The sequence below is a fragment of the Gorilla gorilla genome, chromosome 1 (assembly GCF_029281585.2).
Source record: "Gorilla gorilla gorilla isolate KB3781 chromosome 1, NHGRI_mGorGor1-v2.1_pri, whole genome shotgun sequence".
NCBI lineage: Eukaryota > Metazoa > Chordata > Mammalia > Primates > Hominidae > Gorilla > Gorilla gorilla.
This window is the reverse complement of record NC_073224.2, coordinates 141,000,381-141,024,662: the sequence shown is the minus strand read 5'-3', so window position 1 is coordinate 141,024,662 and position 24,282 is coordinate 141,000,381. Positions and strand designations below refer to the sequence as shown.

Genomic DNA, 24,282 nt, shown 5'->3' with positions numbered 1-24,282 from the left:
AGTCTTTAAAGGACCTTTCCTGTGAATTTTCTTCTTGACCATTCTCAATAGGTTGATTTTGGCACACCTACAAAATGTGTTTTACATATTACTTAAATGTTTATTTAAACATTGTCTTAATTTATTCAAAGTACTGGTTTATTTAAAGTTCCATGTTCTTACATCGTTAGACCAAATGCTGAGATTAAATATTATTCCAGTTTCATTCTTTCAAGATGATTGATGATAAAAAGCTTTTGTGTTTGAATAGGAGAAGCTATCAACAATCAGCATAGGGTTTTAACCTAAACATAAAATGGGATCTGTGCACCTGTCTTTCATGCAATGATTTATGTCTCTGACTCTGTTGCTGCGGAAGCTGTGTGGTACAGTGGTCTTTGCAGTCAAGTCATCTGAATGTCAAGTGTTTAAATGTGGTCTCCATCACAAGTGAAATTTTAGCAAGCAATTTAACCTTTCACAGACCCAGCTTTCTCATCTGTGAAATAGAGACAAGAATACATACTTTTTGAATGGATTTTTATTAAGATTAAGTGGGATTATATACACAAAGGTCCCTGTCCCTACTCAAACTTATTCATCATTTATTTATAGTTACTTATAAAAGCCACGGAAACAAGCTAAAAAGGAAAGTTAAAAAAATGAAAAAGTAAAATAAATAATTTTTAAGTAATTGGTTAGAATTTTACAAATGAAGCTCACTATTTGAATATAAAATACACTATTCTACCGATCTTCAATGCTCATATCCAAACAAAGTTTAAAACCCAACAAAATGTTTCTTTTAAGATTGATGCAAACTCATTCGGTGGCAAAACCTGATCTGTTGTGAGGCAATTTATACTCCATGTTTTGCTGCAGAAATACTCATCTGTGATTACAATTGTTGCTCCAGATGCTGCTTGTGTAACCAAATATACATATTCCTAAAATATAAAATATTTTGAATTCTGTAAAAATATCTGACACTAAGGATTCTGGAGAAGGAATCATGGTCCAATAAATTAACCAACAATTCTGACATAGCCTACATTGCATCAGGAAAAGATAGGTGGATGTCATAATCTCGAATATTGTCCCTGTTTATTTTGCGATTTGCTTCTTTAACTCATTCACTTGCTTCATTCACTGTGTCCTTTGAGGAGGGGAAGGTGAGCAGAAGAAAGGCAAAAAGCAAAGTACATGGAGTATGTGTTCGAAGGTTCTACTTTGTCACATTGTTTTCCTTCTGGTAGGTTGTGAAGTTGGTATTTTAGTAAAGAGAAACAATGTTAGAACTATTTAAGAAGAAATTAGTTAAACTCAGATTTGAAGCTGTAAAACTGATTCTAAAATGTATGTTGAGCAATTTCTTGTTGTTTTAAGAAGTTGGAGACATAAAAGCTATCATGACAGAACCAAAGTTTTCTTGGGAAAGGTGACTTTTTTGGGGGACTATTAACCTTTCTGTACAGTGGTTCTGTTTTAGTTCAGAGTTTTATATTGGTTCAGAGTTTTGTTTCCATTCAGAAGTTTCCTTTTTTTTTACTATTCAGAGAAAGGAGCTAACAGCTACCTTCTAAAAGAATCTCTAGGCAGCTTTCTCTGATAATTAAACCAGAGGCAGGCCCAGTTTTTACGAGAGCATTAGCTACAGATCTTATGAAGTATTTCCAAGTCCTGAGAAGCCAAAGAAGCTTAAGGCTTTTCACACCAAATCTTTAGAGGCACTGATTCTCTACTGTGGCTTCATGCTGGAATCACCCAGGATCTTTAAGAAAATACTGATGCAACCCCAGAGACCAGGACTTAATTGGTATGAGGCATGGCCTGGTTACTGGAATTTTTGAAGGCTCTCTGGATGATTGTAATGTACAGCCAATATTGAGAACCACTGTGTCAGAGGTTCTGCAGGCCCAGCTGTATCCAGATCAAGTGCTGACTCCACATCCAGATCACCTGATATGACTGATGTAGTACAAGTCCTGGGGCCCAAGCCCAGGCCTCCTGGATCAGAATGTCTTGGTGTGAAACCCAGATATCTTCTCTTTTTGCAAGTGCCACAAGCAATGGATTGTCTTTTATGCCAGTCTGAGTACCACTGCCTAAAGGTGAAGAAAAGTGATTAATGAAGTAAGCATTATCAGGGATGTAAAATCAATTCCTTCTTTAAGATGCTGTCCTTTCACTGGCAAAAGAGTATTGCTTAAAAAATCAGTGAACTGGAATAATTCCAAAAAATAAATCTTTGAATTCAAGCCTTTTTACATTAACTGCACATTATATGTCATGCTTACAGTTACACAATGCATAAAAGTATTAAGAAGACCTTCAGAAAATACCTGTTTATTTCCCTTTTTTTTTTTTTTTTTTTGAGACGGAATCTCGCTCTGTCGCCCAGGCTGTAGTGCGGTAGTGAGATTTCAGATCACTGTAACCTCCGCCTCCCGGGTTCAAGCAATTCTCCTGCCTCAGCCTCCTGAGTAGCTGGCGTTACAGGTACACACCACCACACCCAGCTAATTGTTTGTTTCACTTTAACTCAATGTTTCCCAAACGTATTGACATGAAATTTCATGGAAGTCTATGAATACTAATGTGTTTATGGTATTTGGTGGATATAGGTATCCATGCACTTTGTCTTCTAAGTTTGTTAACCTCCTCAACTATAATAACCTTCCTCTCTACCACATTTTTATCCCTTATTCATAGCTATATTCTCAACCAGTAATCATGTTTGAAATGTAAAATCCCAACTTACCTCCTGTCTTACCTCCCTCACACAACAAGGTTTCTTTGGCCATGAGGAAATTTCCTGACTACTAATTTATCCATCTGTTCCAGTCTATCATGCTCCTTATGAATTCCGCTTCTTTTTCACTCCTTCTGGACCCCACAGTTGATCATAAGATCAATCTTTAACAGCATCCTCAAGTTTCTCGCCCTCGTGCCCTTATCTTGCCTGCTAAACAAAACCGTTGCGCGAGCTGGATTCTCCACCTGGACCATTCTTCTCTCTTGTCCTCACTTGGCTCATGGTCCTGCAGATCTCCCCTAAGATGATGTTTCAAGCATTGCTAAGTTTAGACAGGTCTCCCTTTATGTGTTCCTCCAGTATACCCATCATCATCTTCTGTATATAGTTACAAAATTCTCTCTTCCCACGAGACATATCATAGTGCTCTGTATTTAATATTTGTTACATTTCATATATTACGAATCTGATTATAAATAAAATTTCACTATCATAACAGCTGATGATAAGGTAACTCAACAGTAAATTGTATCCATGCCTTGTTTTATATACTAATACTTTAACCTATAAAATTGGCTTCTTCTTAGTTATTTCATTTTCCTTTAACTTTTTAAAATGCTTTAGATTTACTAAATAAGCATCCTAACACTACTTGACAGAGAAGAATCGGAGGATGTGGATAATGGACCAAGTGCATGATAAATTCTTGTAGAACCAGGAGTTGATTAAAACTCCTCATTTAAAAACTTGCTTATTTTCACAAAGAGGCACCATTGATAAAAATCTGAATGAGCTACATCAAGATTCATTTTAGAACCATTCAAAATCATAAGGGCCATTAGAAATGACACAGATAACTTGAAAAATGTTTTATAAAGGTAAATATATGTTTACCATACAACCTGGCAATCTCACTGCTAGGTATTTATCTAAAAGAAATAAAATATGTATACTACCAAAAAACTGTATATGAATGTTTGTATCAGCTTTATTCATAATTGCCAAAAAATGGAAATAACCCAACCTTCAATTGGCAAATGGGTAAACAAACTGTGGTGCATCCATACAACAGGATACTACTCAGCAATTAAATGGGAAAAACACAGACTACAGATGCATGTAACAAATAAGTCAGACTCAAAAACTCAAAATGCATGAGTCCGCTTATATAATATCCTGAGAATGGCAAAACACGAGGAACCAAGACAAATCAGTGGTTTCTCGAAGTTGGAGACTGAAGGAGGGATGACTACAAAGGGGAAGGCTGAAACATTTGGGACTCACAGAAACATTCTCTGACTTGATTATGGTGATAATTTCATGAAAGTATGCATTCGTCAAAACTCATAAAGCTATATGCCAAGGAAGGATGTATCAGGATGCAAATTATGCTTTAATAAATCCAAATTAAAAAAAATTAGGCCCACCAGACATAACATGAAGTCTAAAGGCCAAGACATGTCTAAAATTTGGTTTGTCAGTTATTGAATTATTGTTTTATCATCTGGTTGTTTCAGTACGAAAGAAAAATACAAAATAAGTTTATTGAAAAATATTCAAAAATATAAATTGAAATGAGAACTTTATTTATTTTTGGCCTATAAGATTGTAAAAGTTATGAAGAACAATGTTCTCCACTGTTGCAGAGAACATACAGATATGAATTCAACCAAAAGCCTTAAAAGTGTTCATGCTCTGTTTCTGCACTTCTATATCTATGAATTTATCTTAAATTATTAATTGAGCTTACAAAAATATATATTTAAGGAACATTTACCTTAGTATTACTTATAATTGTGGAAAATTGGAAGTGGAAGCAATAATCTATGTCTAACAAATATAATGGTTAGAGAATTTATATGGATTATAACTTTTAATAATATAATCTTATAATATCATGCAGCACAGTGATTATGATTTGGAGCTCTAAAGTGACAAATATGGAACATATTTCTTTGAAAATGGAAAGTAAGGATTCATATACTTGTTTCAGAACACAGACCAGTTGTATGACCTTGGATGTATTACTTAACCTATGTCCCTTTCTCCTTAAAATGGAAATAAGACACACTCAAATGACTTCACATATTTTATATGTGAAGTTCTCTGCATAATTCCAAGCACATATTAAGCTATAATTGAAGATTAGCTTTTAATAGTATGCCTGATATGACTGTTATATTTATGGATCTGAAATCATATCTATGATGCATTGTTATGTGAATAAAAGCAATAAAATATACAGGGAAATTCTGTGTTCAACACAAACTCATACACATGCTCATTGGGTCTTGAAGGTTATTTTAAGAAAATGTTTCCTGTGATTATTGTGATGACCCCATAGATACTTCCTATTCATTTTTTGTTTTGCTTATTCAGATTTTCAGATCATAAATATATGCAAATTATTTACTGATTGCTTCTTTAATCAAAACTATGAAAAATAAACTGCTTGTTTCATAAAACTGTGAATTGAGTCACTGCTTATTTACCTAGTTTTAGTCAAATAAAATTTTATATTTTTTCAACAAAATGTTTTCACAGAACTGCGATCCTCTGATTGATTTTGAAGGCCCTCCATAGTGTCTCCAGGATGGTCTCCAATAAGGAAATAGACCTGAAAAAAGAGGGAGATGAACGGCTGGGATCAGGTTCCCATCCATGTGTAACTAATTATGTGTGCATTGGAAATGATTTTTAAATCTATCATTGATTATTCGCTCCTTAACTAATGACTGAATGAATCATATAATTTAAAGATACAGTCATCAATTCTATAGTTATTCACATAAATCAGATGAGAAAGCTTCTAGTCTATATTCCAAAGTAATTTAATGAAAGATGCTCTTATAAAAGGCCTGTTAGATAACTGAAGGGAAAAGCTGTCTTTTATTTTTCGTGTAGTATGTAATAATTCATAAATAGTGTGGAAAAATTGATTCTGAGTATACTGGAGTACAAATAGGAAAATGACATATGGCAAAATAATAACAGAATGTGCCAGTATTTTCAACCTAAAATGTTGATGCCTGTTGGAAATTTTTAAGCTTCCACTTTCAATTTCCTTTTTTTAAACAAAATTAAATTTTACAAATGAGAACACAGTACAGCATGTAAATATTGACTTACTTCAAATATTTTTAATAAATGCTCAAAGCCTAGATTAAGAAAAATGCCTAAATATGAACATATTTAGTTCCACTAACTATTCCAATATCTAATCACTAATAAGATTGTTTTGACAAGGTCCTATATAACATTTATATTACAGTTCAGCAGCTCTGTAAAACAAAGATTTGCATTATAGAAAATCAACTGAATCTTAAATAGATTGCCAGAGTTACTCACGCACAGCATTCTGAAACCTCAAAGGAATTTATCACAGGGAACACAGTAATGTATAATCATATTTGTCTTGGCAAGAAACCACAGGATTGTTTTGCTATTGCTATGACACTAATATATGCAACATCTTATACTACAGTATTTCCTGCATTTGTGCGATGTATGAAGTAGACAATATCTGTATAAACTTTTAAGTCCATGAAGTCTTTGTATGGGAGTATCCTAGTGTGAAATTAAAAAAAAAATCCCATTAAAGAAATGATTGTTGCGGGAGGGAACTAACTTGTGTGAAGCACCTACTATGTGCCGAGAAGTTTATCTGTGATGTGTTAATTCCAACAATTATCCTACAGGGAAACCATCATTGTATCAATTCTTCAGATAAGGAGAGAAGTGATTTGTCTAACTCCACTTCATTATTATGCAGCTGAACCAGGCTTCAAACCTAGCTGCAAAATCCAAGCTCTCTGTCCACCCATCACTCTGACTACATTCCAGTTCACGTTTCACCATGACCACTATAATCTTATAAAATCTACAAAAGAGTCAATCAATGTAAAGTTCAATTCCTTGGGTCACCATGAGCTCTTTCAGAACATTCCTATCCATATAATTTTTTTGCAGTTGCCATGGGAATTAAACATGGTAATTTTCATCTGTAATAGTACATCCTCATTATAATATTTCTAGATTTTGGAGCTATCATCACTTCTTATCACTTTCATTCAGCTGATGTTTCTGTTAAAAGGGGTGTGCTTTTACATGATGAGCTTCATTGGGTAGTATAGGTTGGTGAAAAGCCCCTTATCCTAAGTATAAAACTGAATCTTGTAAACTATTCCTATCATTACTTTCCCTTTTTTTTTTTTTTTTTTTGGCAAGAGAGAATTCCCTTTGGTTCAATTGATTAGGAGCACATCAACCTAAGAAAAAATAATGCCTGAGTTTAGATGGAAAAAATCATTTCCTCAAAAAGCATTTTCAAATTAGCCAGGAGTGGTTATTGTGGCCTGCTGTACCTGCCTTAATAAAACTATATGGATATTAATTTCCCTTAGATCTACTGGAAATATCCCATTTTCTATCAAATCCTATTCATCCTTATATTTATTTTTAAATATTTTTGTTCTTTTACCAGATAAAGCCTTTTTCTCTATATTTTCTATATGGCATCAGTTAAAATGGATAATTCATATATTATCTCCATGTGCTGACCTATGCCAGTCTCATAGACCCAGCACTGGCCCTTGGAGTGAGAATAAGCATAGGCAGGACAGAGAGAAGGACGACAGAGCTCAGTGCTTTGCTGTTGGGGTGACTGCAGTTTGACCAATGAGGATCATCTGGAAGGACTGCCAATGCACACCTTATTTGTTAATTACAAAGGAGAGGAATCCGTGAAGAAAGAACAGGGAAAGGCCATAGATGAAGGATCAGCATATACTATGGGTAGGGGAGAGGGATGGTTTTCTTAGTGACACTCTGGCTGGGAGCCCTTTTCTACTGTAAATCATGAGGTGAGATAAGTCCTCTAAATCAGCACCTAACAGCAGACTTTGCCAAATGACATCTCATCAGTCAAAATGGCATAATGTGCTGGGCTTTACTAAGATTTAGTAAGCATCATCTGCAGCATTCAACTGGATTCTTACGATAGCCTTTCCGATTCTTTTGTTCTTCCATGCTGCTCTCTTATTCTCCTCTCTGAACAAGCCATTTAGGAATTAAACTACTCACTTCCTTAAAGTCCCTTTATGGAAGGACTTTAAGGAAGTCCTTTTTGGAAGGTACTCAATTGCTTACAGGATAAGAATCAACTTCTTAATGTTGCATAAAAGATCCTTCATAACATTCATACAAGGTCACACAGAACACTTTTCCATGTATTTATTTCCTAATTGTATTTGCTCTCTAATGATTTGTCTATTCATGAACTTTACCAATTAGGATGTTTTCTATATTATAGACATCAACTTTTTGACATGTGTGTTGTTTACATTTTATACTTTGTAATTGGCCTTTTATAAATCATTTTAAACTACTCTTGGTAACTTATTTTTTAAAATGCTTGAACATTTTTCCTAGTTAGCAATGCCAAGAATGAAGCAGTGATAATGAGTCCCACCTTTATGAAATCTGGAGAGTCTTGTACTTTAACATTTTTGCTGGTATTATCTAGAATTTGTCTCATTTTGTCATCTTAGATAATTTTCTTTTCTTATATATCTTCTACTTAAATTTTATAGTTTTGTACGGTTTCTGTTACTTCATTTTACCACAGTTAAATCTAATTAAGTTTTATATTTAAATGGTTTCTATTCTTTCTGCCAATTCATTCATATCCAATTTGATCTCTAGTTACTGGTATATTACTCAGTTAATTGCTAAACATTTTCTGTACTTTTTTGTGATTAGTTTAATTTCTAAATTCTTGCATAGCTGATATTTTATGGTTGTTTTAATACTTAAATGACCTTTTGGGTGGAAATAGGATTATGTCACAAACTAATTCCTTGAAAATTCTGAAGACATTACTCCATCTAGAATAGATAGAGTAGGATAGAGCTTGCATCCAATGTTATGCAGACACAAGTCTGAGACCAGCATGCTATCAGCCTTGGGTAGGTAAACAACTCTTTCTGTCATTGTGGTTGTGTTAGTTTTCACTAGGTAATGCTATATACCTAGTATATATACAGTGTATGTATATATACAGTGTGTGTAATACTATATACCTAGTATATACAGTGTGTGTGTATATATATAGTGTGTGTGTATATATACAGTGTGTATATACACAGTGTGTGTGTGTATATATACTAGGTATATAGTATTACCTAGTACTATATATATACATATATATGTGCATATATACTGTATAACAACCCCAAAGGCTCAGTGGCTTCCAACAATAATATTTATTCCATCCTCATACTACATGTTGTTGGCCAGGTTCTATGGATCTGCTCTAGGCCACAGGTTGGGGGCAGGTTGGCTTCTCCTGTCTTTCCATTTTACAGCCCAGGCTGAGGCAGCAGTACTTGCCTGGAAAATGATCTTTTCCTGCAAGAAGGCAGAACCAAGAATACTGGCAGAAACTCGTGACAGCTCTACATGTTTCTGATTAATGAAATTTATATCAGGTCTATTCACATGTTATTGACCAAGTCCAAAGTAACTGGAGTAGGAAGAACACTCTGCCTAAGGAAGGAAATAGCTAACAACTGGGAACAATACTACTACCTATCACGGAATTTATAGGGTTCTTTCTCCAGTACTGAAATTCAAAAATTTCACTGAGAAACGTCTAATTCCAATATATATATTTCAATAGTTGTTTTGTATCTGTTTAACCCTTCCAGCTTAAAGATTCAGGTATTTATTTGGAAGAAAATTTCCTTTAAAGTATATTTCTGAATATTGCTATTGCCCCATTTGTCATCTTCTTCAGATACAATGATTCATATGTTAGGTTTCTGTGGTATGTCCTCCATATCTATGATCTTTTCTCAGATATCAATTTAATTCTCATTTTTTATTATAAAACCTGTCAGTAATATAACCGTCAACTTTTTCCAGTGTGGACTTTGTTCTTTATGGTTTCTAGTACAGTTTTAATCCCACCACGGCATTATTTGTTTTCTTATATTACATTTCTGATGTGTCAGCTATCTTTCATCTGACATTCATTTCATATGTTTTCTTTAATTTCCTTGACTGTGGAAAGAAGATGCTATCTAAAATAAATTTAATTGTATTTATTGTAATCCTTTTTTTTTTTTTTTTTTTTTTTTTTTCTGATGAAGTCTCACCCTGTTGTCCGGGCTGGAGTGCAGTGCCACGATCTTGGCTTGCTGCAACCTCTGCCCCCCAGGTTCAAGTGATTCTCCTGCTTCAGCTTCCCGAGTAGCTGGGACTACAGGCACATGCCACCATGCCCAGCTGATTTTTGTATTTTTAGTAGAGGCGGGGTTTTGTCATGTCGGCCCTCGAACTCCTGACCTCAGGTGATCCACCTGCCTTGGCCTCCCAAAGTGCTGGGATTACAAGTGTGAGCCACCGCACCCAGCCAAATTTCTTGTAATCTTTTTCTTTTTTTAATGCTCTATTAAAATATCTCTTTCTCTCTATTCTGTGTCATTTTAAAGGATTTAAGTTCTTGTCCTGATTATTCATGCTTGAAATAGGACAGATTTAGCTCAGTTGATTTTCCTAAAATGAATGGGAAAAGATTCATCAGTTATCTCTTAATGATAACCATGAATTGCTAGGGAATCCTCCACTTAGATCCTGAGCAGAAGAGCTGGAGGATGTAGTTTTATGTCATCAGTCTGAATGGATTGTGAGAAGCTAAGACCATGAGCATTTTCAGGAAGGTCACTTTGTTTCTATACAATTTTTTGTTGTTTGTTGAAACCAGGAAGACTACTGATTAGTTCAGTCTAACTTCTATTCCAGGAGTATGTGCAATCCTTGGAGGCAGCTTTTGGTTTTGGCCAGAGGTAACTCCCCATCCAGGTGTGGGGTACCCATCCAGTTCACAAAAGGTTTCCTTCATCTGGCATGAACCCCTAATAGTGAGAAGCCTAATCCAAGGACAGCTTCTTGTCTGAGAGCTTTCTTTGGGTATTTACTTATTTGCTAACTCTGTCTCAAAATGGTGTTGATCCAAGGTGTTGAGACGTTCTGTAAATGATACGGACTCCTTATTCTGTTAGAGATTGCTCCTAGCTGTCATTCTCACTCTGGAATTTTGGGACATTATTGAGGCTGCACAGAATTTTAGCTACATGTACAGCACTGTAGTTCTTTAAGAGCAAAGGAAAAATGGAATTGTCCTTTGTGGGATTTCCTAAAACTGGATTTATTTATACCATATCTAGTCAAAATGCCAAAAAAATTTACTTTAGTTTTCACTCTTGGTGACACAGCTATTAAGATATTAATTCCTACAATATTTTTGATAATATAGGAGTGTAAAGGTAATGAAATGTAAACGTCTCCATCTCTATTTCCTAGAAAGAGTCAGAAATTTGTTTCTTGGACTCCTAAGGATAATTAATAGAGTTTTTGTGTCTTGGAGATATCCTGAAGCCAGCAACACCAGTGCTTTATTTGAGATATGTGGGCCATTGAAGACTAGAGCCAGAAAAGCATGAATTTGAGAGAAAGGGATCATGTGACCCATGAGGAGATTTGGCTCCCTGGGTCCTTGGGTGGATGGGGGGTTTGTGGATCCTGTAAATGACAAGCACCTGCACACAGCTCATATGAAGGGCCCCAGGGCTAATGGTACCTAAAATGGGGATGGCTGCAGGTGCCACAGGAAGCTGAACCCTGGGCATGAAGGTGTGAGAGCTATCGCCAAGATTTCCATGCACAATTTGGCACAGAAAAACCAAACACTTTCAGAAAGGTTGTGTGAGCCCCAAGGAAGTACAGGGTTTTAAATTACCCTGGGGGAGTTTTTCTGAGGGCCTTTAGTCAATCTGAACATGTCAGCAGTCAATCCAATGAGGAAGCACTGGAGCCTCCTTAGAGAGCAGCTTAAATAATTGAAAAAATTTTTAAAAGATAATGATTTTCAGTCATAAAATTATTCATGAATAGTATAGTATTTCATTGTAGAAAAAAAGGAAAAGAAGGAAGAAAGAAAGGAAAGAAGAAAGGAAGGAAGGGAAGGAGGGATGGAGGGAGGAAGGAAGGGTCAGGAATGTGGATAAGGTCATGGTCCACTAACCTCAGTTGCCTCCTTAAGTTTAAGCATTGCTCTGACTGGTGTCTGTTTCCCCCTCCCCTCCCCTCCCTTCCCTTTCCCTCCCTTCCCCTCCCTTCCCTCCCCGCTTCCCTTCCTTCTTTCTTTTCTTTATTCTTTTCTTTTCTTTTCTTTGTTCCTCTCATCCACATGTTCCTTTCTATACTACTAAAGATAAACAGATGGTATTTTGCATAATTGATTTTATTATATATACATTTAATATACATATAAAGTCTTTTTTAAAAAAACTTTCTGATATATATTGGAAAACTTTCCATGTTTTGATTTACCTCATCCATCTTAGCTGTTAAATAATAATTATAGTTATGATTATTAAGGGTTTCACTGGTACCAGACACAGTTTAAGTGCTTTTACCATTAACTTATTGAACTCATATGATGATCAATTTATGAAAGAGAAAACCAAATCACCAAGCATTTAAGTGAGTTGCCTAAGGTCAAAATTATCCAAAATTCTCAGCTAGTTTGCATCCAGAACCTACGAGCAGAAGCACTACACTACAATGTACTGGATCCCACTGATTTAATAATTCACTGCTCATATATATTTTAGCTTATATATTTTAATATGACAAACAGTCATCAAAAAGTTACTAGTAACCTGAATATTTAGTGGACGTTGGAATACAACGGGCCAGTTTCCACAGATGATTAATTCTTTTCACAAACCAAATGTAATGAATGTTCAGATATACTTGTCTTCCAGAAAAATCAGGACTTTTCCTCATAAACTATGGTAATTAACTATATGAAAAACTCCTATAATTAAGGGATAAATTGCTGGCATAAAAATAAAGAATACTTGTATGCTATACTATAATTACACCGCCGCTTACAGTTTATCAAACATGTACTTTGAACATAAAAGGTTATATAAGTACATAACTTCTAAACGAAACCCATTGCCTTCTCCATACAAAAGTGACAACCAGAAAATGACAGCTTGGCATAATAATGCTAACTCTTGGCCATACTTGCAGACCAAACTTTCACACCAGACTCCCTTACTTTTTTCAGAGGGCCAGCTTTAACGTCTAATGTCACTCTCCAACTATCAGTTATTAAGATCAAAGTACTGGGAAGAATTTTGCATTTACTTGTTTACTAGTATGAACCATGATGAATCCAATAAGGTGAGTACTCAGTGATGTTGACAGGCTCTTGGAAATGAAGTTTAAGTAGAATGAAGTATAATGAAACCAATTTGACCACAGGCTAATTGATATAAACAGGAATTAAGTTTCTATGGCATATTTCTGGTCATAAAGACATCACCAAACTTCTAAATAAAGACCAAAATGTTTCTAGTATAAAACATTGGAATAAATGTGATTATACATACATTTAAGAAAGATTAATAAAAACAAGCATGATAATTATCTGCCCAATTATTTCAGTTCAGGGTAGCAGGTGGCCAGAGCCTAGCATAGCCACTCAGGGCACAAGGCAGTAACCAGCCCTGGACAGGATGCCATCCCACAGCAGGTGCGCTAAGACGCACACATCACACTCACCCACACTGGGACCATTTAAACATGCCACTTCACCTAATAGGTACATCTTTGGGAGGTGGGAGGAAAACAGGGTAGAAAAGCCATGCAGATATGGGGAGAATGTGCAAACTCCACACAGACAGCAGCCCTAGCCAGAGAGTGTTTTTTTTTTTTTCTCATCGGTGTTAGAAAGAAATGATATTGAATGAAACGATGTAATTCAAAGACCTGCTGTGTATTTATCCCAAATGCTCCTTATCACACACACAAAAAGAAAGCTATTGTAGGCTTCCCTTAAGTGGTAGCCTTCCTCCCTTTCTGCCTGATGAACACAAATACATGTCCTCTCAGCAGCACAGTTACAAAGGCAAGCCTGAGATGTATTCTCAGCACCTGGCCTTGTGGTCATCCCATGCTCTGTGTGAGTGCAGGGGACAGAACTTGCACTGTGCAGATAGCATTCTGCCTGGGAACAGGAATAAAAAGATGGGAGAGTAAAGCTGGAGCTCAGCAGGGTGTGGTGCCAATGCACTATAGTGAGTAAGGGGGAAACCAAATCAGATTCAAACCATTTTTATTTCCTAGCTACTGGAGTGAAAACAGAGCACATAAATTTGTTATGAACCAAAAAATTAATAAAAGGAACATGCCACTTAACCTAATATGTACATGAATACATATATTAATGAATACTCATCTCTAACAATTTATAGATGAATAGAATTTTTTTGCTTTTACTGTCTAATATTTCAAAGCTCACTATAAATAAAAATGAACTAGCATAACATCAACAAGAACCTTTTAAATAATTTAATAGATACAATGATGTAATGATATATATGAATATTTGGCAATACTAGAAAGCTACCAAAAAACACTCATGCAAATAAATGTTAAAAAGTAGATGGCAGTGATTATTATTGAAGTTAATTTCAGAGGTATACAAAATGAAAAGGTTGTAATAGTTACCCTGACCATATTATTCAAAATATGTCTAAGATCTCTTCCTATATTTCACAACCCTTTTTTTTTAGAGATGGGGTCAGGGATGGGTTCTCCATCTGTTGCCCAGGCTGGAGTACAGTGGTGTGATCATAGCGCACTGCAGCCTTGAACTCCTGGGCTCAAGCAATCCTCCTATCTCAGCCTCCTGAGTCTCTAGTACTACAGGCACATGCCACCGCACCTGGCTAATTTTTATTTTTTATTTTTTGTAGAAATGGAGTCTCACTATTGTTACAGCCCAGGGTGGTCTCGAAATCCTGACCTCAAGCGATCCTCCCACCTTAGCCTCCCAAAGTGCTGGGATTACAAGCATGAACCACTATCCCTGGGCTAAATTCTACTATTTTTAAACTTTATTTAGTAAGTTAAACAAGACCTAATTTTGTACAGGTCATTCAGCTTTTAAACGTATTTTCTTACATAGGTATGTGTCTCAAAACATTACATTGTATAATTTTTCTCAGCTGCTTATCAATGATCTGGATTTTTGCAAATTACTTAACCATTTGGAAGTTCAGTTTTCTTAACTGTAAAATGGGAATATGCATTATAATAGGATATCAGCTAAGTCACTATAGAAAAGAAATTAGAACAATTCAATGGCTTAGAGGAGAAAGTAGTTCACTTCTTTCTCAGAACCATCTAGGCTGGGTGAAATCTGCTCCATAAGCTCATCCAGGGACCCAGACTACAGGATAGATTGGTCATCTTACAAAGTGATTTCCAAGGTTGCTCCAGTCATTACCTTTTTCATTTGGTGAGAAGGGGTAGGGAATGTCCAGGGCAAGAGTCTTCAAAGAGATAAATCAGAGGTTGAACTTATCCCTTCTGCTGACATTCCATTTGTCTAAACTTGGTCTCATGGTTACACCTAACTGCAAGGGAAGCTGGGAAATACAGATTGTAGCTGGGCAGTCATGAATATAGCTAAAATTAGGGAATTCAATTACTAAAAGGAAGAAGGTGAGAAGGAATACTGAGTATTAGCAGTTTTTACCATTATAATGAGGATCATGTTTAAAAATTGCTGTGAGGACTGAAATTGTATTTGTAGAGCACAGAAGTATTTTGTGGAATTTATATAAACCATCAGCACAGGACTTGACACATACTGATGATCATTAAATGGTAATCATTATTAGTGTTAGTATATTATTATTATTAAGTACTTCTATCCTTACCTGAATGGTTGAATTCTCTCCAAAGTATCATGGGCAAGTAATTATTTAGCTATTCTGGAATTCCTATAGTAAAAGGAAATTTTATCTCTCTTAAGGCAGCCATTTCATTTTCAGAGTTTTTTCTTCTTTCTAGCCATTATTTATCTTCTTACACTCACTTTTCTTTGTTTTGTCCTAACTGTTATCTCAGACACCCTCCAGAACAAATCTCATCCCTCTGTCATACAAGAGCCCTTCAGATTCTTATGGGAAGCTATTGCTTCTTTCATGAGTTTTCTTTAAGCACGTTTTTGTTCCTGCGACAGTCCCTCATAATCCATGATGTTGAGTACATCCTAAAGACATTAATTCACTCATTTAACAAATATTTATTGAGTGTCAACTATTTTATCAATGCCCACTTTAAAACTGTGTTGTCAAGATCAGTACATAATATTCAAAGTTGGTCTGACCAGAGCCTAGCAATGCACACCATCAATCCCCTCATTCAGGGTATCATTTTCCCCAAGTGGGCCTTAAGATCATTTAACTCTTTTGGCAGCCTTATCATGCTGTTGACACGTGTTGACTTGGTGCCTGTTACACCCCAAGCCTTTTTCATTTGTGCAATTAACCTGGATGTACCCTACTTTACACATGAAGTTTTTAAAAAATCCAAATACAAAATGTTTCCTTTATTTCTAGTTAATTATGAATTGTATCTTATTGCAGTCACTGAAGAATTTTTATTCTTTCATTGAATATGTTAATTATCTCTCACAGATTTACACAATCAGAACACCTGATTAGTGTGTAACTGACTCCTCAGCTAAGATATTGACCAAATGTGCAACTGAACAGGACCGAAGAGAAGCCAGTAGTAGCCCTCAGAGCAACCATTTAACTAGTTACAAATGCACATAACTGCACCAACATTTAGGAAATATTATCCTATGTGGTTCACAAAAGTCTCAAGAAAAGTATTTACCTGGTTTCTGTGCTCACTGCCATGCCTAATGAGGCCTTGGCCTACCAGTCCAAGTGCTACCCTCTGGCTGCATTCAGCCCAATGGAGTCTCAGAATCTCCCTGATTAGGAGAGCACGACTGGTGTTTTCCTGATGTCAGACCTTTGTGCACTGAGATTCAACAAATATTTATTGAACCGTGAATGTGTGCCAGGCGTTGTGCTGAGTACTTTCTCATATAAATGGAGCATGGAAGATGTGGAATATATTTTGTAAAAAATGCATATATCCTCAAGTAAAACTATCTTATTTTTCCTATGTGTGAGACCAGTACACAATGTTCCTTATTTAGAAACTACAGCAAAGTACTAAATGGATTTCACACACAGGTACTCCTCAGCTTTTAGCATGAGGAAGACAAACATATTTTATTTTTTGATACGGAGTCTCACTCTGTTGCGTAAGCTGGACTGCAGTGGCATGATCTTGGCTCATTGCAACCTTTGCCTCCAGGTTCAAGTGATTCTGGTGCCTTAGCCTCCCAAGTAGCTGGGACTACAGGTGCATGCCACCACGCCCAGCTAATTTTTGTATTTTTTTGGTAAAGATGAGGTTTCTCCATGTTGGCCAGGCTGGTCTTGAACTTCTGGTTTCAAGTGATCTGCCTGCCTTGGCCTCCCAAAGAGCTGGGATTGATTACAGGCCAGGTGTGAGCCATTGTGATCGGCCTACAAACAGATTTTTTAAATGTGATATATGTTTTTCTGTGATTATCTCTTTAGTGGCTAAATTCTTGCTAAATATCACATTACACTAAGTAAATCAACATAAACTGTGTGGACATGCTCCAGATATACATACAGGAATAATGATTCATTTGCTCTAGTTATTGTAATTTAGAATTTAAATTGTGAATCACCTGTACAGATGTTACCTTTTCCAAAGGACTTTCTACTCGAGGAATGCTGATCATTGGCATCTGTGCCAGATTATCCATGTGTATATGCTCATTTTCTGCTTGTCTTCCTTTGAAATTATTCACCACGCACACAACCTAAAATTTCAGAAAACAATTACAGTTAAAGCAAACTGTGCTCACTGTGACTTTCAGCCTTTTGAGGAGCTTAATAAATCTAAGCATGTAAGAAAGTATTAAAATTACTTAAATGTTACACGTATATGAATTTATATCCAGATTTATTGTATACATTTATTGTAAAGTTTATTGTATAAATTTTAATAGCTACTCCAATGCAGATATGTTTAAGAAAACTCATCAGTTAATATGTAGCTCACTTAATTATGACAATTTTATTATTCGAAAATTTTCATTACATCGAAGTATAGTCAATGCTGAAATCAATCATAACACCATAACCTTATAAAAATTCGTAGCAAGCTAACCTTTTCCTAATATGGCTATTCTACAACTTAATTTAAATGCTAATTGTTTTTCATTGCTTCAGTATCATTATATTCATAATAAACCTTCTACAATTGGTACTCTCTAATTTAGCAGCGTCCCTTAATTAACCTAGTTTATTGTCTATTATTGTGTCCCATATATACTTGGCATTCCAACAGTAGCTTACTGGGGCTACCACTGAAATAGAAAACCCTCTACATAAAACATGTATACATATGTAACCTGCACGTTGTGCACATGTACCCTAAAACTTAAAGTACAATAATAATAAAATTTAAAAAATAAAAAATAAAAAGCCTGATGTTCTAAAAAAAAAAAAAGAAAAGAAAATTGACCCTTGTTTCAATGGATTATATCTCACAGGTGACAGAATTTGAACTAAACCAGAGGTTCTCATCCTTAATGTGCATAAAAATACATTTTTGGCATTGTTAAAAATGCATATTCCTAAGCCCTCCCCTAAAGATTCTGATTTAGTAAATGAAGAATGGGGCCTAGGAGTTGGCATTTCAAAAATGCATTCGAGAAGCTTCTAATGCAGGTGAATCATATTTAAGAAATAATGAATTAAACATACCAGGAAGATTATTTGCTACTGTTTGCTTACACAATAAACAAGGTATTCTTGGTAAAGGTATTCTTGAGTTTTATTTTCTGTGTTTCATATTCTATTACAAATCAAAATACAGGCCTCATTTGCAGCTATAACCTAACATTCATTTTGTAAAGTAAGTACTTAATATATAATTATACATTTACATTTCATATCTTCACAAATGCTACACTGAAAAGCCTTTTCTTTCATAGAGTTCATTACTGAATATCTTCAAAGGCCAATTAGATAAATTAGATCTTGGTTGCTTTCCAGTTTTTAAATAAAATTTACAAATCTACAAAATAATAACACCTACTGAGATTTTATGTCAGAAAAATACTTCTTTGCAAATTGTTATAGATTTCTTATCCTTCCACTTCCCAGAAGAACTACAGATTAGAAACATAGATCAAAGCCTGATAATTTGATACCTCAACTTTGTAGTTGCCACTTTAAAGATCTTTAAAGTAAGGGACAGTAAGGGCTTGGAGATGGATACTTGATAAAGCTACTACCTCATGATGTTACCAGCTTCATGACCCCACAAAGGTCTAACAGATACTGATTGTTCTAGAGATAAGGTAAGCAAATTTTGTCTGTAAAAGGAAGACAGTAAATATTTTTGGCTTTACAGCCTTACAACCTTTGCAGCAACTATTCAACTCCGTCTTTTTGGTGCAAAAATAGCCACAGACAGTTTATAAACAAATGGGAGTGTCAGTATTCAAATATAACTTTCTTTACAAAGATAGGCAGCAGATCAAATTTGGTCTGTGGGCTGCAGTTGGCTGACTGACCACTGCTCTAAAATACAAAGGAAATAATCAAGAATTTTAGCCAACAATAACAATGATGATTATTCTTCTTACTCTTAGTATTTTAATTATTAGGAAAGAAATTACCTAATCCTCTGTAGAGTTATATTCCAATATTTAATAAGTCTTGTCTGCTAACATTTACGATATGGAACAGAGGTCTTGTTTGTAAAAAAGGTGATAAGAAAAAGTGAGGGACATGGTTTTTGATCCTGAGCATGCCTGAGTCTATACATTCTCCGACAGTTCTCTGAGTCTCAGTTTTATCAATTAGAAAACGAAGAGGTTGCATTAGATCACTAAGTTAACGTCATTTCTTTGGCTGGCAAAGGTATGACAATTCAACAACTACTCAAAACTAAACTCAAGATCTGCCCCCTCCAGCACCCACTCCAAACTTGATCTCTTCTCTGGACACGTTCAAGGAAAGGCAACATGCCACCCCGCTCCCCAACACCCACCTCCGCCCCAATGCAGATTCACAAGGCTAAAAACTTGAATTAATCCTTTACACCTCTTATACTTGACCAGTTACTGAATCTGCTCAATGTTACTTTCCAAATATCTTGGTACCTAAATATCTTGATTTCTTATATTTGCTTCATTTTATCTCCTCCACCAACTCCAAAAACGAAGCAACTACCACCTGTTGCCTGGATTCCTACACAGCTTTCTAAACTATCTCTCTAAATCTAATCTTGGCCCCTCTATTTCCACCATAATGTGAGAATGATCTTTCCAAATGCAAACTGGATTATGTTACCCCCTTAAAGCCATTCATGGCTTGGCTTTCCATTTTTCTTAATGTGTAAACTCCGGCCCAGCCCCACTTTTGCAGCCTTCCTTCTCTGTTTTCAAAACACTTTCTGTTACCTTTCATTTCCTGCTGTTTAGATACTCCTCACCTCCACTGTCTTTGGATGCCATACCTAACTCAGCCATGATATCTCATCTCAGCTTCACTTCCTCGTGGATGCCTTCCTTGAACTCCTAGCTGGGATGGTTTATTTTGTTTTTGTTTGTTTGCTTTTTGCTTACATGGAGCTGTGATTATTTTTATCAGAGCACTTAGTATGAAATTAAACATCATTTAAAGTAATACTTTGATTGATGTGTCTCTTCCAAGTTCCACAAATGCAAAGATGCTCTTTTTTGCTCACTGCTGTGTTCCCACTGTCACAGTGAGGGATCAGATTAATGAATGAGCAAGCATCTAGGACAGAAATTCTCAAATTTTCTGATGTGCTTATATAATTTAACGTTACTTTGCTTTCAGACGTTCTGGTTTTACATTAGTGACTTCCACGTGTATAATTCTTGTAATTCTATTCTCTCCTACCAAGATGATATGAGTAAATAATCACTGCATATATATTTTCTTTTTCCTGTCATGATGATAACTTAATCTGATCCATTCTTGTTCATTTTCACTCTTTGTTGGCAAATGAAACATCATTATTGCATGGGGTTAAGTGCATGGGCTTTGGGGTCAAACTGGTCTGGATCATAATCCTGGATCTCTCAGTTACTAACTTTGTAAACATGGGCAAGTTACTTTATATAATCAGGCTTCAATTTTTTTAAACCTGCAAAATGAAGACAATAAAAACATTTCACTGAGCTGTTCTGAGGGTTAATTGCATTAATGTAGTAAAGAGCACAATAACTATTATTGTTGTATATGATAACATGACAAACTATTTTTGTGGCTCAATAAACTTGAGCTCTTCTGCCTGACACTGTCATAAATATCACAATCAATCTAAAAATATTGTTCAAATAGTATTTGCCATGTATTTTGCTAAGTGTGGTGATTCTGCTCTCTAACCTGAAACAAAATGCCCATGAGATAAGAGTAATACAATTAACACAGCACATAATTCCTTATTAAATTATAAGAGGACAGACTGAAAGAGTGGTAGAAATTCAGGAAAAAATGGAAAAATCAGCCAATCAGGGAAACTTCCTGGGGAAATTGGATCTTGTCTGAGCCAAATCGCAAATGTGTAAAGGGTTTGAATATAGTCATCAAACGTGAAGACTGTGGTATTCAGTGTCTTGTCTGCACTAGGCTTCACTTCTTAAGTGTGTGATTTCACTTAATCCTTAAAAGAACTCTGGGAAGTAAATAAAAAATTCTTTAATCATTCTTTCATGTATTAATTCATTCGTCATATATTTATTCAGTACTTCCTCTGTACCAGACCTTTTTCTAGTTATTGGGGATATGCTGTGAACAAAACAAAGAAAAAGACTTCACAGGGAGCTTACATTGTAGTGGGATTGATAGCAAAGCAAAACTAAAAATGCTCCATATGGTATACTGCACAGTAATTTATTACACATTAATTAATATTACATATTAAAAGTTGGAATATCCTTTGTAGAAAAGTAAAGTAAGGAATAAGGAAAGGAATCCTCAAGGAGGAGAAGTCATTTTAAACATGGTTCAGGGAAGGCCTCACTATTTTAGTAAGAAGCAATAATGTCTACAATTCAAAAGTTATGGTCAGAGAGCAAAGATACAAGACATGGAAGAAATATTTTTATAGTGGAAATTAACCTGGCCTAAATGAATCACTGGTGTGTGGAATGAAACAGGAGAATGAGCCAAAGGCAAATGTTAGGCATTGAGTCTGGGTGACTGGGTGGTCTGGGTTCCTTTAACTGAGACATAGAGACCTGGAGTAGATTAGCATTAATTTTATTTTGGAATCACTTTAGAATTCTGCACACACTGCAAGATAATTAGAAACACCCTAGGATATTACAACATATTACAGGCCAGAGCTGGAGTTACTGCTCAGAATAAATGTGTTGAGTTTCCCAAATGAGAAAACTGGGAATCATCATAGAAGGCTCCCTGTGCCTCGTCCACATCACCTTCCATGTTCCACCAGGCTCCAAACCATTCCACCTCCTAAATATCCTGGAGGACATGATGGATATCCTCCCTCTTTGTGCCACTGAGGGCCAATTTGCACCATCCTGTTTCCCTGGTTCTGCATAACCCATCTCTTCTATCCTCAACTTTGTCTTATTGTCCTGCAAATACGTTTTCAAAACACAAATCTTACGTAGGGTAAAAGGGACTGAGAGGAAGCAAACTATAGTTTATGGAACTTTTTCCAGTCATTCATGTCACAAGTTCGCTGAACATGCACTATTTTGCTTAACCTTTATAGAGCCTTATAATGATCCTTTAGGGAGGCTGTTATTTAGCCACATTTAAATATACCTATAGGCATTCACATTCATAAATGGTTGTGAATGAATGCATAAATGCATTTTTAGTTATTATATAGGCAGTTTTTACATATAATCCTTTCATGAAGTCATTTTCCTGAGAGTACGGGAATGTTCAAAGGGCTATCATGAAACGTTCTCAACATGTGCAATTGGAGGGTCTTGAGCTCAAGGGGGATCCAGAGCTCAGCTCAACATTCACCAGACAGGGAAGCGACTTGGAAGGCACCAGCATTCTGAGGTTGGCCTTGTAAGGTAAGGTGTTCACTGGAAGTATAGGGAAGGTGGCAATAGCCACAGATAAACAAGAAGGCTGATGAGATGCCAGTGAAGATGTTATGGACCCACAGAGCTGAAACACAGTTGCATCTGACACTAGTGCTTTGAAATTTAGGCTACTTGTATGCTCTTGGCTTTGCCTATAATATTTTTTAAGGATTTATGTAAAGTTTGTTGTTGGTTTTGCTTTTTGAATGTTAACCAGTTTCAACTGTGGTGAGTCAATGCAAAAAAAAAAAAAAAAATTTTTTTTGGTTCAAGCCAGGGCCCCAGTTCTCACGAGGCTACAGGATATCTCCAGGAAAGACAGAAGGTTGAGTCTAAGTCTCCCAGGGACCTTGGGAATCACAGAGAGTGGTATCACCAAAAAAAAAAAAAAAAAAAAAGCAGCACAGGATGAGGTCATGGTGACTACTTTACCGCAGGAGATTCTAGAGGAAATAACTTATTTAAAATGCCCAGTACATAAATTATGTTTCAACATTTGGTAGCTGGAAAGATTCACTGAAGTGTTTGCTTACTGATTATTAACTAGTAAAATGAGGCTAATAAAGTTAAGTTACATGTAAGGGCAATTTAAATGTAATCAAAATGGACATAAAGTATTTTTTAAATTATAATGTGTCAATGCAAAAATATGTTTTGATTCATAGTCTACACATTGTTTCATTTGGGTAAAATGTGATATACTCATAATGATTAGTGCACATGAATAGAGGGAAGTTCAGGCTGTTTATTATATACTCATACTTATAAAATGTTATACACTCACAACTTATACTATACTTTAAGAGTATAATCAGATTTTATGGTATAAACATCAGTAAGTATTTGGTACTGATAATAAGTCAGAAAAATACTTAGAAATGCATAAAAACCCTTGACTATTGCCTCTGGTTAAATAAATAATAATGAATTCTAAAGTCAGACTAAAATACATTTTCCAACAACCAAAACCTATGGAAATAGTCCTAGAAGATTTTATAATAAGAGTATAAATGGAATGCTTACTTCATTAGAAGTCACTGTGTATGCTCTTTACTATGCGGTGAAATATGATTTGACATGGTATGGTCTTGGAAACTATTCATGAGTTTTTAGTTACTGATGTAAAATGCCTCATCTCACAGGTGAGGCTGACCTGCTAGCACTGGGACATGGAGGCTCAGGGAGAGTACAGCAGGGACGCAGTAGGGGACTTTGGGATTCTCTCAATACCCCAGCATGCCAACTTCCCTGAGGAATCTTTAAAAAATATCCAAACCAGTCCTGAAACTTGCCTATAACATTTTTTAAGGATTTATATAAAGTTTGTTATAAATCCTTAAAAAATATTATAGGCAGTTTTTACCCAGTCTTAAAAACTATTTGGGAAGGACAGTATGTTTTTAGGCCAGCTCTATTTTATATGAAAATATATTGTTCAACTTTAAGCATA

The 24,282-nt window shown here is 35.6% G+C and overlaps 1 protein-coding gene across 2 annotated transcripts in view; it reads right to left on the bottom strand.

The window, feature by feature from the left end:
• Window positions 1–24,282, bottom strand: part of PLPPR5 (phospholipid phosphatase related 5) — a 112,474-nt gene that overhangs the window by 4,924 nt on the left and 83,268 nt on the right. Inside the window, exon 5 of one of the 2 annotated variants that reach the window (XM_019020746.3) lies at window positions 17,403–17,537. In XM_019020746.3, coding sequence (XP_018876291.1) covers window positions 17,403–17,537 — 135 coding nt within the window. The remainder of the gene's footprint in view (window positions 1–17,402; window positions 17,538–24,282) is intronic. The other variant, XM_004026185.5, reaches the window with a different exon arrangement.